The 17,700-nt window shown below is 36.9% G+C and overlaps 1 protein-coding gene across 3 annotated transcripts in view; it reads right to left on the bottom strand.

Moving 5' to 3' along the window:
* NBAS (NBAS subunit of NRZ tethering complex) overlaps positions 1-14,551 on the bottom strand; it is a 325,219-nt gene extending 310,668 nt beyond the window's left edge. For 2 of the 3 annotated variants that reach the window (XR_011236168.1, XM_069494000.1), the window contains exons 1-6: positions 14,408-14,551; positions 12,252-12,306; positions 10,208-10,244; positions 8,648-8,725; positions 8,264-8,311; positions 2,759-2,802 (exon numbers count right to left, since the gene is read on the bottom strand). Coding sequence is in view for 2 of the 3 variants with exons in the window: in XM_069494000.1 (XP_069350101.1) it covers positions 2,759-2,802; positions 8,264-8,311; positions 8,648-8,725; positions 10,208-10,244; positions 12,252-12,306; positions 14,408-14,524 (379 nt within the window). In the remaining variant the exon portion in view is untranslated. The remainder of the gene's footprint in view (positions 1-2,758; positions 2,803-8,263; positions 8,312-8,647; positions 8,726-10,207; positions 10,245-12,251; positions 12,307-14,407) is intronic. The other variant, XM_069493999.1, reaches the window with a different exon arrangement.
* Positions 14,552-17,700: the final 3,149 nt, after the last annotated feature.

The raw sequence follows: 17,700 nt of genomic DNA, 5'->3' as shown, positions 1-17,700 counted from the left end.
CCTGGTCTACTCATACTGGAGAGAAAACTACAGAAGGCATATTCAAAAAGCACTAGAGCCCCAAGCTTTAGACATTCAGATTTAAACAGTACGTCCCCTTCTATTATTCTCAAAAGGATATACACAAACAGGGCTTTTCATCTACTCTTATTATTCTATTCATGCTATGTACATACATGCGTGTACATAAGGAACACAAAGTATAAATACCATGACAATTATCCATGAATATATAATATAAATATTATAAATAATAAATATATATACACTTTCATGAATTTCTAAAATTAGCCAAGAGGAAATAGGAAAACATACTTTGCTCATACATACATTCATAAAATCATTTAACTAACTCCTAAGTGTTATTATCCACTTGATAAGGTCAAAAATTGCACACCTACTGTATGTCAGACACTATGCAAGGCACTAGAAATTTTTTTGTAAAAGCTGAGTAAGACAGGAGCTCTGCCTTTAAAGAATTTACAATCTGAGAATCAGACAAGCAAGTCAACAATTAAAAGAGGAAAGCAGACTAGGGTAAATGTTGTGATATAAACACAAACAAGCAGTAGGGAAACATGAAGATGGCCAAATGGTGGGGAAGAGGGCAGGAAGAAGAGCTGATGCTTGAGCTAAAATATTCAATTCAATGTAATAATTAATTCAATATAAAGGTGGGAGCTTCCAGGCAAAAGGAACTATCTGTACCAAGGCATGAAAAGCACAATGGGGTTGGAAAACTGCACATTTTTTTGTACCAGAACATAGGACATATGGTAGGAGACTCTCACAAGGATAGACAGGCTGATTGTGAAAAGTGTTTTTATCCTAAGTTAGAAAATATGAACTGTATTCTACACTCAACAGGAAACAATTGAAACATTTTGGGCAGAATCATAGTAACAGCACAATAATAACGACAATAATACCTAACATCTCCTACATACTCATGATGTATCAAACATTATGCTAATGGTGTTATATACATTAGCTCATAGAATTTTCCCACACTCAATCTATAAAATTATGGCCAAATTACAGATAATGAAATTGAGGCTTAGAGAGGTAAAATAACTTGCCAAGGTTACATATCTAGAAAGCGGTGGAGCCAAATGTGAAGGGTAACGTGATAGAATTCTTTCAATTTGGCAAGAAGTATAAAGTATGGATTAGAGATGAGCCTGTAGAAGAAAACCCTGTCAGCAGATGGTTGCAAGAAACCAAGCAAAAAATGTTAAGGGCCTGAACTGGGGCTGTGGTGGTTGAAGTGCACAAGTAGGATACAAGAGCCATTTAAACAGACTCCCAGGACTTGGTAAAGACAAGTTAAAGGTGACTCTTCTCCACCATGTCACTTAGTACAATTACAATGAATCATTTGTTATCTCCCTCTTCCCTGATGGACTGTGAACTCTTATATGTAGGTAGCCTCTATCTTGTCCTCACTGTATACATAGTGCCTACAACAGGGCCTGGAACATAGTGGCTGCTTAATAAATATTTGTCCAAAAAAGGAAGAAGGGAAAGAAGAAAAAAAAAATTCTAGATTTCTGGCTTGAGTGACCTACAAATAGTAAGTAGCACTAGTGAGCATCCAGGGAATAGGGCAGAAGGAGCAGACTTTAAAAGGGAAGATGTTTATATAAATATGTAACAAGTTCTACATTTGCTATTCAGTTATAATAGATGCTATGTGTAAAGAAAACTCCATAAGAACTCTATTACTACCTTATCCACTAATCTGTTTTAAGATAAAATATGTATACTACTTTCTTTTAATTAAATGAGAAAATGCATATAAAGCACTAAATATAGTCCCTGGCACAAAGAACACTATAAATGTTTGTCATCATCTCAATGACCATGATTACCATCATTATAATTCCTACAACTACTACACTGTTAAACTAACACAAGGTCAGACAGATGGAACAGCAAGTCCTATAAATAAAATATAGGTAATAGATACATTTACCTAATATCACCCTCGATTATTTCCCTCCCATAAGGTTCCCTCTGCCTTTTCATACACTGCTCCTGCAGACTGAAATACTCCCGCTGTCTTCTAACTTCTACTCATTCTTAGGTTGCTTTCCAAAAGTCACTTTTTCTCAGCAATCTCATCTCACACCCCTGATTAAAGACTCTCACTGCTGCCAGAATTGGGCAGGAAAAAACAAAAACAAACAAACAAAAAAAAAAAAAAACCACCTTTCACTGGGGTCTGTATTTTTCCTTCATTAGATTTGTCAAAGTTTGTAATTATATATTTGAGTGTCTATATGCTTCATGAGGTAAAGAATATGTCTTTTGCTCACAATCATACCACAAATACCCAGCAAAACAGTTCTACACATATATTGCACTCAGTGAATTTCTGCTGAATATATTCAAGAATGATTAAATCCCTGACTTTTTTACTAGTCTGTGTCTGACCAACTCTTGACTTATACCTAAATATTTCTTTCTGCATTGAATCTAAAATGAAGGACCCATATGTAGATACTTACAAATACTTTATCTCAAAACTGGCTGAGATAATTTTAAAACAGTTTCAATTTCAAGTATCTCCAAAATGCACATCTTAAAGCAAAACATTTAAGGCAATAAGAAAAATCAGTAAGATTTTAAAAATTATGTTGACAAATAGTCATAGTAATCCTTGTTAATAAATATTTATTATCTATTCTTTTAAGAAACACTATAAACCATTGCAGATTTGAAATTTTCATTTTCTAAATATTTTGGAAACTCTTACCTTGACATTTCCCAATAATAGATGTAAAATCATCTTTTGCAGACCTACAAAATATGTGCAAAATCAAGACAATAGTTTTATCATAACAATACTACTGTGTAGGACTATAAAGCACCACAGATACTATGGACTGGACAGCTCCTATATATAACACTAAATTATCCTTTCTCTCAGAGATGGTTTTGTACCTCAAATAAGACCCTTTTATCAGTGAAAATATTTTCTTCCAATCTTCTTATTGCATCAGAAATGGAGCTACATCAGGAATACAGTGATACAGCATAAGTGAGTTCAACACTAACTTTTAATACAATAGAGATACCTAGCCCCCATCTCCAAAGGTTCTGATTCAGTAAATCTGGGATGGGGCCCAAGCAAAAATATGCTTTAAAACTCCACAGATTGTTTCTAGTTAAGAACCACTGGTTTATACCATATTACACAGTTTGGTCACATAAGGAAAAAAAGTCTTATTTTAATAAGTCAAACAGCCTTAATAGGTCACCATATTTAAATCCGTGAACTATTTAAATCTGTGATCTTGAAATACATACTAAATTAGTATAATTACTATAAAATGTTGAAAAATGAAAACTGGTAAATCCTCTAGGAAATTATTTAATAACAATTATCCAAAACTTTAATGTCCATAGCATTTGACCTAGCAATTCCACTTCTATAAAATTATCCCCAGTAAATGAGTAGAGACAAACATAGATATCAAGGAAATTAATACAGTATAATTTAGGAAAGAGAAAAATACAGTCAGTATAAGGAGATTAATTAAATTTTGCTGTGTACACTCAATGAAATATGCAATTATTACAGTTGACCTTTGAACAACACAGGTTTGAACTGCATGGGTCCACGTATATGCGGAGTTTCTTCCACTTCTGTCACCCCTGAGACAGTAAGCCCAATCCCCACTCTTCCTCTCATCAGCCTACCCAACGTGAAGATGACAAGGATGAAGACCTTTATGATGATTCACTTCCACTTAATGAATAGTAAGTATATTTTCTCTTCCTTGTGATTTTCTTAATAATATTTTCTTTACCGTACCTTAATTTACTGTAAGAATATAATAAATAATATATGTAACATACAAAATATGTATTAATCGACTATTTATGCTATCAGTAAGGCTTCTGGTCAACTGTAGGCTATTAGTAGTTAAGTTTTAAGGGAGTCCAAAGTTATACCCAGATTTTCAACTGTGTGGAGAGTTGGCACCCTCTTGAATAATCCTCGTGTTGTTCAAAGGTCAACTGTATATGTGACACAGAAAGATGTTTACAATATATTAATGTTCAAAAGTTATCCAGAAAAAATAGTATCAAACAGAATATATAATACTATTCCCGTAAATATATATAAATATATTCTACAAACACACGTATACAGATAGAAAAGTTTCAAAGAAAATATACCAAAATGTTAGCAGTAGACTATTCTGAAGAGTGGAATTATAGGTAATTGTAATTCCTTCTTTGCACTTAACTGCATTTTCTAATATTTCTAAAATGACTAAACATTACTTTAAAAACAAATTTTAAAGACTTCAATATTTTTAGCCATTTAAAAAAATACTATTCGGGCAGGTGGGAGGGGGAAGGAGGGGATGGGTACATTCACACCTAATCAGTGCAGTGTGCACCATCTGAGGTATGGACACACTTGTAGCTCTGACTCGGGAGGGGCAAAGGCAATATATGTAACCTAAACATTTGTACCCCCGTAATATTCTGAAATAACAAAAAAAAAAGAACAAAAAATAAAATAAAATAAATTTAAGAATACTGTTGTATTACAACTAAAGCCAATTATAACCACGAAAATAAATTTCCTCAAGAAATTGGACAGTTTGACCTCCACGTAAAATACAGCCAGAAAAAACAGAGTCTTTAAAGTGAAGCTGACCTGAATCCACCTCTATCTGTGTAACCTAGACAAAATATTTAACATATATTTCTTTTCAAAAAAAAAAATGGGATAATAGCAACCCTGCAGAGTTTGGTGAAAGGAATAAATGAGACATGTATAAATTAGCATGAACTAGACTTCTGTAAATGTTCATTACTTTCATCCTTAATATAATCACTAAATAATAATTGCTATTTTTGCCAGGGAAGAAGAGAGAAAGAAACAAATTTGGTTTTGTCAAAACTTCATAAAACTTATTCACTTAAAATAGTTAAGCAAACTTTGAGGGTGGAGAAACTTATATGCCTTTTTGTAAGAATCTTATTTTAATGCTTTTTGCAGTGTTCTATGATAGCTTCTAATTAGTTCCCATAATTATAACAGCTCTTAATCATAAGAAATCATTACTTCACTATTTAGAAAAGAAGGAAACACATATTAACCACTTATAATCTGTAACTGCTACCAAATTACAAATTAAAGAAGCAATTCACAAGTCAATTTTTTACCCATGGGCAGCCCACACAAACAGGTTAAGTATGTCATATTAGAGCAAGTGATTAGAGCCTTTTACCACTCACTACAAAAACAAAACTGGGGAACAGCAACCCTAGTACTATCTTGCAAAAGGCCGAGTGATCTCTCAAAAATTAAACTGTGCTTCAACTTTTCATTTTTGTTTTCTCAAAAACTACTTCCTAAGTGCTTCCCAATATCCAATAACGACCTGAGACACTAGAATTATCTTGCATATTCTAATCCAACCAACAAATACTTACTGAATATCTACTGGGTACCAACTACCCTTACTATTGGATTCAATCTTGCCCTGCATGTGTTCTTCCACTGTGGTAGAAAAGACAAGCATGAAGTAGAGAAAATAAGTCTCTTAAAATTCAGAGACAGCCCCTGTTCACAGGGTTTACTTCTGGGATCTGCCCTGCCCTTTTTCTTTGCTGATCATTCCACATCTTTGCTCAAAGACACTTCCTTTTAGGTTACTCCAAAGTTAGTGTGAGTGCCTATACTCATTCAACAAAACCAAGTGAGTGCCAACTCTGAGCAATGCAGCGGGTTATGCCCTGTAATGCCCTCCCAGCATGTTTCCCCTAACCCACTTGCACAAACACCCCGGTTATTCATCAAGCGTAAACTTTTAAATCCTATCACATTCAAGGAAATATGACACACTGGCAACAGTGCTTGCCTCCAATGAGCACACGATATAATGAGAGCTGCAAATTCCAGATGCCATTCACACTGAGTTTTTGGTAAATGGCACATGCTGGAGTTGTACAAAGCAGTGGCCCTAAATATAATGGGGGAAACACACAAGCATACATGACTAAGCACAATATGATTGAAAAGTAGTATAGCTTTATGGTTAAGAGCAAGAACTGAAGCTAGAATAGTTGATTTCAAATTCTTCAGCAAATTATTTAACCATACTGTGCCTGCTTCTTCATTTCTAAAATGGGGTTTTAAAACAGCAATACTTACTACCTTACAGGGCTTCGGCCAGGATTAAATGAGTTAATACATGTAAAGCACAGTGCCTGACAGGGTTAGCATTATCTTCTTATCACTAAGTATAATAATAGAGAAATGTGTTATTACAAGAGCATAAAAGATTGACACCTAACCAATGGGGGTGAGGGTCAATACATGTGTGTTCCTGAAAGGCTTTCTAGTAGAGTAGACTCTTCACCATACATATGAGAATCTTTAGATACACTAACATTATAAAGCTTTTGCAAATTATCTCTGTATTCTTTTCATTAAAATTTTCGTGAATAAGTTCCATGAAACCTTTGGTCAAACTCTCCTTCACAGGCCTAAATATCTGCCCTGACCCCACATGCACATCCTGACATTAACACCTAAAATCACTTGATCAATGTTCTCCTTTCACAGGAAGAAGATAGAAATATATTTTACCTATTAACTGTGTTTGTAAGTCAGTCACATCATGAGCACATTTCACAAAAAGATACATTTCACATTACTGCAACAAGTGGAATAGGAAGTGCAAGCCCAATTCCTATCAACAATGTAAATTCAAACACTGGGACAACCTGATGCTTAATGATGCTGTTGAAAAACAGAGAGACCTGCCTACTAAAGGCATATCAAATTAAGTCATTTATTTTTAAAGGCTGCCATCACTGCTCACCATTTTTACCCTAATGGTTTTAAAGAGTCAGAAAGCCTTGCCAACTGACGTCAATGTTCAGATGAGAGCAAACCTTCTGTCTATTCTCCAAAATGTTGAGGGGTCCAGTTATGCTTGGATAAATGGAAAAAGAAATACAACAAAAAGAAAGCCAAAACCAGTATGATATAATAACAACTGAATGGTCATTAATACTATTTTTAGTTAAGAATAATGAAGCAGGCCAGGAGTGATGGCTCATGCCTGTAATCTTGGTACTTTGGGAGGCTGAGGCAGGAGGATCGCTTGAGGCCAAAAGTTCAAGACCAGCCTGGGCAACATAGCGACACCTCATCTCTACAAAAAATTTTAAAATAAAAAACTAGCAGGGCCTGGTGGCTCGCACCTATTGTCCCAGCTAACTCAGGAGGCTAAGCTAGGAGGATTGTTTGAGCCCAGGAGTTGGAAGTTGCGGTAAGGTGTGATTGTGCCACTGCACTCAAATCTGGGCAATGAAGCAAGACCCTGTCTCCAAGAAAACAAACAAACAAACAAAAAAAAAACTGAAGCAGCAGAAAAACCTTTTGAATGGTATCTAGGCATCCTGAAATTGCTGCCTCTTTTTGCTTTTTCTTGAACCTTGCCTGGAAAAAGGAGTAACCCCCAATTTTAGAGATGCCATGCATTTAGCCTGCTGTTAAAAATTTCCCTAAGAATGAACTAGTTTTTCTGAGTTAGTTGTTGTTGTTATTTCTTTCATAATTGATATATCATTTAAAAATAAAATATCTGCTGACTTGGGGGGAAAGGCGGTACATGGGCAACGTATGTAACCTGCAATTCTGTATCCCCCATAACAGTAAGATGAAATAAAAAAGAATAAATAAAAAATAAATAAAAATAAATAAAATAAAATAAAATATCTGAAAAGCCCAGCTTGAGAAGTCTTTTAGATGTATATGTAATACCACTAAATGTCTCCAGAGGACAGATAATATTGCTGATCTCAAGTAATATGTAACCTTGGTCTTTTGCACACTGGTATTCAATCTACAGCTTTGTGCCAACAGAACAGAGCTGTCCTTATTCCTTTTTACACCTTCCTGAGCATCTGTTTACCTGACTTCGGAGTAACTAGTCAAGTAAGAGTGATTTCCAGGGTTCTGGAAGATAGGCCTCATTTATTAAGAAAGTAAAACTTCTCAGGAGACAACAGAGTGATGTGAGGAAGTAGAAAGATGAATACACTACTCTGAGAAAGCATCCCACATTCTTTAACTGGCATAAGTTAATGTCTGACACTTCACAAAATTACATGAGTTAATAGTAAAATCCTCTTAAATATACTCTCTTTAAAAATTTTAGTTACCATTTATCAAGTAAAATTTTTCTCAAAGGAAATCTTAAATGTGAATAATATTAACAATTACCTGATTTCCACACACTGATCTTGAACAGCAGCCAAAAGCTTTCCATTGCTTTCATGGAGGAGAAAGAGGGGGAAAAAAACTATTATGAGTATTTACAGCAATCCTCAACACAGAATTATTTGAACAAGTTAAAATAATTTTTAAATTTTTTCACAGGCATTAATTATTCATCTTTGACCTTACAATTAGATGAGTATATAGATACAAATGATTCAATAAAGCATGAATTAACATGTTTAAACAATACTCATCATATGTGACATAGGGAATTTACATATAATAAAAACCAAGAGTGAAAACCATAAGGACCCCAAATGTCAGTGATGAAATTTTAAAAGCTAATCCAGATAGAAAAAGCATTATATGAATTTTATACATCCATACCTTGCAAGTACCAAACGCCAGTTTATCTGTTTATTAACCAAGCGAACCAGTCCATCAGGGAGCAAAAAAGGTGCAGGTCTGAAATCACAATACATCAGCTAGCTTAAAATCTCATCATGAAAACCACATAAATATTATAAATAGCATTTACTATCTATAGGGAGAGATGGGGATTTTTCTCCCATTAGAATATAAAATTTGAATGTTAGTGCACTCAAAATGGAAAGTGACTAATTTGATATCTGAATTTTGACCATAAAAATTTCTCTATTTCCAGAAAAACACAGTGGTGCGTTCAAAGGTATAAATGTTATGTACTTTCCAGGAAAAAGATATCTATCATACCAGTAACAGAGCAGACTGAGCTTACTTACACCAAGGGTTTCATGGAACTTGTTAATGAAAATTTTAATGAAAAGAAAACTGAGATAATTTGCAAAAGCTTTGTAATGTTAGTATATCTAAAGACTCTTATATGTATGGTGAAGAGTCAACTCTACCAGGAAGGTTTTTAGGAACACACCTGTATTGATACCTACTGATGCCTGATGTTAAGGTGCTCACACATAACATAAGGCTTGTATCAGAGTTAACTCTTTTTGAGTTCTCCTTCCCAACAGATAACAAAAAGAACTATCAAGCAGCAACCTGAACAGAAATATTTTCTGACCACTCTATCCAAGGGTATTCAGAACTAGCAAGCAGTAGCCTAGTGAGCTCAGGAACAACAGCCTATCTCATACTCTTTTCCCCTTCTCCCACCCACTCTTTGCTCATCTCTCTGTCCTATCGTACCCCACGCACCCCTTAAAAACAAGACAAAATTAAATAAAAACATGTAAATATGTATATACATACATGCATACACATATACACACACACATAGAGTAAAAGCAGAAAAACAGTAAAGCAAGCCCTAGAGAAGAGCCAAAGGTCTCATTTATAGAACTGTATTATCTCTGGAGCTTTATGGATTAGATGTTCTCAAAGAAAAGGCAATCTGTAGTAAACAATTCTATAAAACAATCACTGAACATGTATCTAAAAGCAGAATTATAGCCTTTGTCAGAATAATTATTTTCTTGCTCCTTTTAAAGCTGAAAATTAGCACCATGCATCAAAATATACTTAACAGTCAAGAAATTAAAAAGTACACAAGAACTGAAACCTGAAGACCTTCTCTGATGCACAGCAACTGAATGATGACCACGAGAGCTGACGTAAAATAAGAACAAAATGCTTTTTAAAAGACATGTAGCCCTCACATGCAGTATGTGGACATTCAATATAAGCCTGAGAACACTCATCAGAGGAAGCAGAAGTCATCATGAGATATTCTTAATAATAACTAAGGTAACTAAAAATTACCCTAAATCTACTGGGATATCTTGTCTGATTATGCCAAAATGTTTGAAATGTCTCCTTTATAAACTGAGTTCACTTGAATGTCAGCATCTTTACCATGATCTGGAATTCAGTTATAAACACGTAAATCATAAATACAGTAATATCATTTGCATTTGATAGTCATACTATTTCTCTGAAGAACTGAAGACTCACCTGTACCAGATATATTGGCGTAAAAATAATAAATGATCTGTAATAAAAACAAACAGCAAAGCCAAACATAAATCAGTTGTTCAAGAATCATATTCAAATTAGATTTACAGGCAAGAAATCTAAAATATACTGCAGATTGAATTATTACAAAACAAAACATGGAGAGCACAACTCTTAAAATGAGCAAATAAATATAACTTAATATATACTATAATTTTTACAAAGTTTATATTAAATTCCAAGTTTGTGTGTTATTCAAAAGTTTGAAGTATTTCCTAACTGTAGAAAAAATAAAAGTGGCTTAAGATGTTAAATTTAATCTAAAAAACTTTAATGAAACCATGGACCAGAAGTCATAGTAATTACCCTTTAAAACCAAAGGAGTATATAAAAATTAATACAAGATACCATTTTACATTTTTCAGGAAAGATTTAAAAAATAATAATACCTAAAATGGGGAAGTCCATGATATCTGGTATCACAAGATAAAAATTACAGTTAATTTCTAGTACTCAACTTCTTTTTTTTTTTTTTTTTTTTGAGACAGAGTCTCGCTTTGTTGCCTGGGCTAGAGTGAGTGCCGTGGCGTCAGTTTAGCTCACAGCAACCTCAAACTCCTGGACTTAAGCGATCCTACTGCCTCAGCCTCCTGAGTAGCTGGGACTACAGGCATGCGCCACCATGCCCGGCTAATTTTTGGTATATATATATTTTAGTTGTCCATATAATTTCTTTCTATTTTTAGTAGAGACAGGGTCTCACTCTTGCTCAGGCTGGTCTCGAACTCCTGACCTTGAGGGATCCACCCGCCTCGGCCTCCCAGAGTGCTAGGATTACAGGCGTGAGCCACCGCGCCCGGCCAAGTACTCAACTTCTATGAAACCAAATCTTCTCTTTATAAACAACTAAAATTCACTGGTATAACAAGGATGGAATTTGGAGTCAGAAAGACATGTAGTCAAATTCCAAATGAATGACTTTGGGTAAGTTTCTTCACCTAAAAACATAAGAGTAACAGCATCTACCTTGATAGTATGGTAAAAAGATTCCATAAATTAATATAATAAAGCTCTCATGGCACCAGCTCAGCAAGCCTAGTGCCCAATACTGTCTCAAACTCTCGTTAGTTCATATGTAAAATTTGTCAGAAGTTAATGAATACCCTGGTTAATCAAATTTGTAGTACAAATATCTCTGACCAGATACATCTGAAACATCGTGTAAACCACTTAAAATGGTCTCTCATTGTGTTTTCACCTTTAACATCCATAGACTCTCTGAGACTCATTCTGGCTTTGATCTCTAGAAGGATGTGTCCTTCTGGAACATATCTATAATGGTTAAACCCAGGCTACAGTTTAGCTCTAAGTTGCATCAAAAACATACATACGTACACACACATATGTGTGCACGTGTGTATGTGTGTGTGTATATATATATAAATATATATAAAATTAAACTCAGACAACATGTATGCTACTCACTTTCATCAGGTTCTACATCATTAGCCTAAAGCAGCGGTCCCCAACCTTTTTGGTACCAGGGACTGGTGCCTTGGAAGACAATTTTTCCACAGGCAGGGCGGGGGTGGGAGGATGGTTCTGGAATGATTCAAGTGTATTACATTTATTGCACAAACTTCTCTGCTAAGATAATCTGTATTTGCAGCCACTCTCCAGCACTAGCATCACCACCTCAGATCACCAGGCATTAGAGTCTCATAAGGAACGCACAACCTAGATCCCTCGCATGTGCAGTTTACAGTACGGTTCACGCTCCTATGACAATCTAATGCCCCCGCTCCTGATCTGACAGGAGGCAGAGTTTACGCAGTGATGCGAGCGATGGGGAGCAGCTGTAAATACATATGAAGTTTTGTTTACTCACCCACTGCTCACCTCCTGCTTGTGCAGCCTGGTTCCTAACAGGCCATGGACTGGTACCAGTCTGCAGCCCCAGGGGTTGGGGACTGCAGGTCTAAAGAATCCATTTTAACTGTTAACTATAGCATTATGTGTAGAAAAATAAATAAGCTATGTTTACCTCGAATTGCTTTTGTGATGATAAAGGATGCACCATGTTTTCGGTTGCCTCTAGGCTACAATTGAAAACAAAAAACCTTACATTTGAGAATGTTCTATTACTACTTATACAATATGTAAACTTATTCTTTTTTATGGGTACAAGGTTTCAGTAATTTAAAACTACTTATAGATTGAAAAAAAAAAAGTCGACTCAGGACTGGGGTGATGTGAGAAAATGTGAGCATGGCAGAGGTATAGGCACATGTCAGGATGAACCTTGCAGGAGAGGACAAGGATTGAGGCTGAAAACTGTTTCCAAATCGAAACACCAACCCAAAGACAAGAGGAGTCAAGGGCAAAGACCATACTGGTAGAACCTAAAACAAGTTTTGCTCACAAGAAAACTGGTCATAGAGATTAATAAACTCATCTCTCACAGCAAATTCACTGAGTATCTGTTGTATATCCACAGAGACAATGCTACTAACAAAACATACAGAAAATTGCTATGCTAAATAATTCCATTCCGTAAGTACAGACTGGGCGCTCGCTATGGGTAAGTTAAACAACACTAGGCACTACAAAAAATGTACTAAAGTGCTGTCAAGAAAAGTGCAGACAGATACTACTTAAAAATACAGAAAAGTTATTTCACTCAACAAACGTGAATTGATGTCCAATTCATTCAAGACATAATTTGGCCCTGGAGAGGGATATAAAGATGAATAAAATGTAGCTGCCCTCCAAGAGCTTATAGTTCAACAGTTGAAATCAATACCATGTAGAAATCAATAGAACAGTGCCCCCCCCAAAAAAAACAAAGTGCCTTGAGATTTCAATGTAAGTTGATGCTGTGCTTATCTTTTTTAAATCAATTTATGTTAAGCATACTGAAACATTATTGCAATTAACAATGAATATTAAGGAATGGAAACTCATCCTTATATGGCAGCAACAGCTTTCTCCTAGCTACATACCCTTCAAAATATTCACCATGCTCAAGAGAAAGAAAAACTAAGTAAATACTTGACAAACAATGATATATGCAGATCTCTGTCCATCTACAAAAACGCATTATTCAAGACACCCAGAAACTGCAGTGGGAAGGAGGTTATAAAGAAAAATATACAAACTTTATAGGAAAATGAGCTTAAAAATGTGTAGTTTCTCCAGTAAAGAAACATTCAGAAAAGACATAAAAGAGAATTCATATGGGCTGGACTCCATAATCTTTAATAAAGGTCTTTTTCATCTTGCTGCTTCCTCTGAGTCTCAAACAGTAACTGGCACGTTAGGCGGGCAATATTTGATGAATAGGCGTGGATCCGTGGTTCCTTCTCTTCACCCTAGGCCTAGGAGGCCCTCCCTACGAAACAACTGATAAACCCAAGGTCCAGTTCATATGTTATCAAGCCTTATAACCCCTTGTCTAACAGAGACCCCAACCCTGGTCAGTAGCTCCTTACTCTTCACAAAAAAGTATCATGTTTTGCTCACACCGCTACTATAGCGTATGTTTATTGGATTGTCTCCCTCCTAGACTGGAAGCTCCACAAAAGTTTATTCATCTCTCTATTCCCAGCACCAAGCACAATATCTGGGACACCGGGACGGATGGACACACTTATTAAATGCTTGTTTACTGAAATACACAAGGACTGGCACGATTCTGCCCCATCTAGTGGTAAGGGGTTAGATCCCGCACTCCCCGGCAGCATGCCAGCTATGGAAAAGACCATAACGTCCTACAAAATTCTCCCACCGCCACCGCGGTTGAGGGTCGGCCCAGACCAGCCCTCGCCAGCCCGCGCGCGAGAAGGGATCACGTTAGAGTCCAGACACAAGGACCCTACAGTCCAGCTCTGTGCCCTCCCCTCCAACTACAGAGAGTGAAACTGACAACCAGAGCAGAAACGAACCTGGCTGAGAGCACAAAGTTCCTCGACAACCTAAATCTGAGCCCTGGAGGAATCTCAAGGACTACCCACCGCCCTCGCCTTGGTAGCCCCAGACCCCCGCTAGCTCAAGGTGCCGTTGCCAGGGCGACCGCACAAGCTGCCGAGCTCTGCTCCCCCGCCCACCCAGCTCCCCTCCGCTACGTGGCTCCAGCTACGTGGCTCTGCCCACAAAGCGCCCGCGCCAAGCTGGCTGAAGCCGGAGAGGGGCCTGGTTCACCTGCACTTCTGTCTCCGGGGGCCACTCGGTGTTGACCAACAGATCATAGAGAATCGTCTCCTCCTCGCCCTCTGCAGCGCCCGGACTCAAAGCCGGCCCTGACTCGGGGGCCGCCATGTTTGCCCGGGACTGGAGCAGGTGAGGGAGAGCCACTACGAGATCTCGCACTGGACAAGTTTCCCAAGCCGAAGCCGCTTTCGATTCGCGCGGAAGGGCGTGGCGTGAACTGGCTGCGGAAAGGAAGTGCTGAATTAACCCTTTTATGAATAGGAAGGACGATAACGATTTCTTGTCTTGGGTACGACTTGGAGCTCAGTCCCAGTGCACTCCTTATTAACTAATCTGCGTGAGATCAGCCAACTTACTCAACGTCTCTTATCCAGTCACCTTCTATAAAGCAAATGGCAAAAGCACCCCGCCCCCGCCCCCAGAAATACTGCTATTCATTTATCTCTTGTTTGCCTAACAGAGTATTCAAAGCAATGGTTTTTAAATAAACAACCAAAAAATTAACCAACGCAAGAGATCAAGACAATGAAAAAGTACCTTAGGAGGGATGCTATAGGAGCACAGAAAAGGCAATGAAGGCCAGAGGGTCTGCAGGGAATTCCTGGGGGAAGCGGTGCTTTCCTGGGTCCTTAACAATAGGTAGAGTTTGAATCCAGTGGAGAAGGTTTGAGTAGAACGTTTCAAGTAGGCGGAAATGGAGTGAGCAAAGACAGAAGAAGAAGTACATAGTTGAAGAGAGCAGGAAGCTGAATAGAATAAAACCGAAGTTGAGAAAGGGTGTGGGGGCAATAAAGTTGAAATAATAGGTTGAGAACCTGAATGAATATACAATGGACAAAGTATTAGCACTGTCTCACATTCAAGAGAAACACAAATACTGAAGATTTCCTGAAGGAATTATATTGCATAATATCCATCAAGTTGCAGGAGGCAGTCATGCAATTAAAAGTCTCTGCCAGGAATCCTCTAATGGCTCTCCTTTCTCTCAAAGCTTAATGACCTCAAAGCCCTACATCATAGACCAGCTGCTACCAGTTAATCTCACACTTCATTTCCTGCTTTTCCCTCTATCTTCAGCCACACTGGCCTTGCTGTTTCTCAACTCTACAAACACACATCCACTGCAGGGACTCTGCAAGGGCTGTATGTCTGCTTAAAAGGCTTCCCAACCCCCCTCACTTATCTCCTTCAAGTTTTTGCTCACATGTAACCTGCTCTCTGAAGCCTACCGTGACCACTCATTTTTAAATTTGCAACCACCCTTCCTGAACTCCAGCTCTCTAGAGCTGCTCTATTTTTTTCCATAACACTTGTTATCATCTAAAACACTATACAATATGTTTATTCTCTGTCTCCATTCATTAAAATGCAAGTTCTGCCAGGGAAGAGTGCTCTATTTATATACATACAGATGCTCTATACATCCCTACTATGTCCCCAGAATTTATAACAGTGCCTGGCACAGAACAGAGCACGAAATATATATTATTAATATTTGTTGAATAAACGAAAGACTTCCCAGAAAACCTCTTTTACACATTGTCTCCCCAAAGTATTTCTCTGCACAGCAGCTGTGCCACTTTATCAAATCTTTCATTGTGAACACCAGACATCTCCTCTCCCCAGCCCCCTTGACTGACAATGTGGGAGCTCTGCCCATATTGGGTGCTGTAGAATATGAAGAGGTAGGAATACCACCCACACGGCATGGGTGGGAGTCATGCTGAGGCAATGCACAGCTCTAGTGGCCACCCTTCACTTTATAGGAAAAGCCTTTCTGCATAGTGAGAGAATGAAACTAACACATTGAGAAACACAGAGGAGAGAGAGGTAGAGACTTCATTTGATATAAGCATGCCTGAAAAAGTAGTACCTATGTACTTCCATCTTCCCAGGTAATTGATCCAGTGCGTTCTCTTTTATGCTTAAGCTAGTTTGAGTTGTGTTTCTATGCATCAAAACCCAGAGTTTGGTTGCCATGTACTATTATGGGCATCTAATCGATTTCTTAATTTAGCTGAATTCCATCATTTGGTTCAAAGATACTTTAAGTCATGAATAAATCATTCTAAAAAGAAAAATTATGTTTTCCAAATAACCAACACAAATAAGTCTGTGAACTGCTTAAGGAAATGAGACTGAAATAAAATTTGAGACAATTTCAAAATAGGCATCGTCATCATCATCATCATCATCATAGTAGCTACATTTTGTGTACCTACTCTAATTTAAGCACTGCACCAGGTACTTTATTATACCTTATCTCTGCTCCTCTCTGTGACACTGTAAGAAGTATGTTAATATCTATCTCTATGGATAGATATAGATATAGATTTGTAAGTTGAGGCTCTAAATTATTATGACCCAACCGAGTTCACATGCTACTAATGGTGAAGCTGGAATTGAAACATAGTTTTTATCTAAAGTCCTAATTATTAATAGAAAAGGTACTGTGATATACCCATTTTAAAGAGCAATAATCTGATGTTTTTATAAACCTTTGATGAGAAGGAAAAAAATAGAAAAGTTTTCCTATGTCTTCCTATCCTCACAGCATATCAAGTACGCCTCAATTGAACTGAAATATAATTTTCATTCACTTTGCTGATGGCCACAAATATTCTACCTTAAAATTAGACAAAAGTTACTTAACAATATCTCACATAAAGAGATCATTTTTCTCCTCTTGCCTCTTCAATGTACAGCTGTCGCTAACTGATAGATTCATTGGTAGTAACTCAGCTTTTTGGCTCCTATCAGTTTAAAAACCCATTAAGCTAAAAGCCATTAATTAATGATTAGGCATTTAACCCTTTTATGCGTCTCCATATTAGAGACCAAAGTGATTATTCATCATATGAAATTGCTTCTATTTTAAATTTGAAATTGCATAATAAAATTGAATTTAGGCATTTAAACACTACCTGTTATAGGTGTCATACATTTGTATTTGATTGGATGGTGCACTAGCTTTTTATGAAGAGTATAAATTTTAATCATTATAATAAAATAATATTGAGAGCAATTCAAGAAATTTTATTTCCTCCAGAAAGCCTGCAGAATCCCAATCAATCCTTCCATAAATATTCTAAGACTCTTATAATATCTCTTGGCAGCCAAAATAGATATAAAGTTCATGCATGGTTTTAGCCAAGAAGGAATCTCCAGCCCCTTACTGAAAGTTCATTTATTCTAATTTGCTACACAATTCAAACAGGCCATTCCCTCCCCTCCATTTTCCTCACTTACAAATTACATGGAACAACAAACTGGGAAATAGGCCC

Source organism: Eulemur rufifrons, chromosome 19 (genome assembly GCF_041146395.1).
Source record: "Eulemur rufifrons isolate Redbay chromosome 19, OSU_ERuf_1, whole genome shotgun sequence".
Classification (NCBI taxonomy): Eukaryota; Metazoa; Chordata; class Mammalia; order Primates; family Lemuridae; genus Eulemur; species Eulemur rufifrons.
Note: the sequence above shows the minus strand (reverse complement) of the source record. Positions and strands in the feature narration are given on the sequence as shown.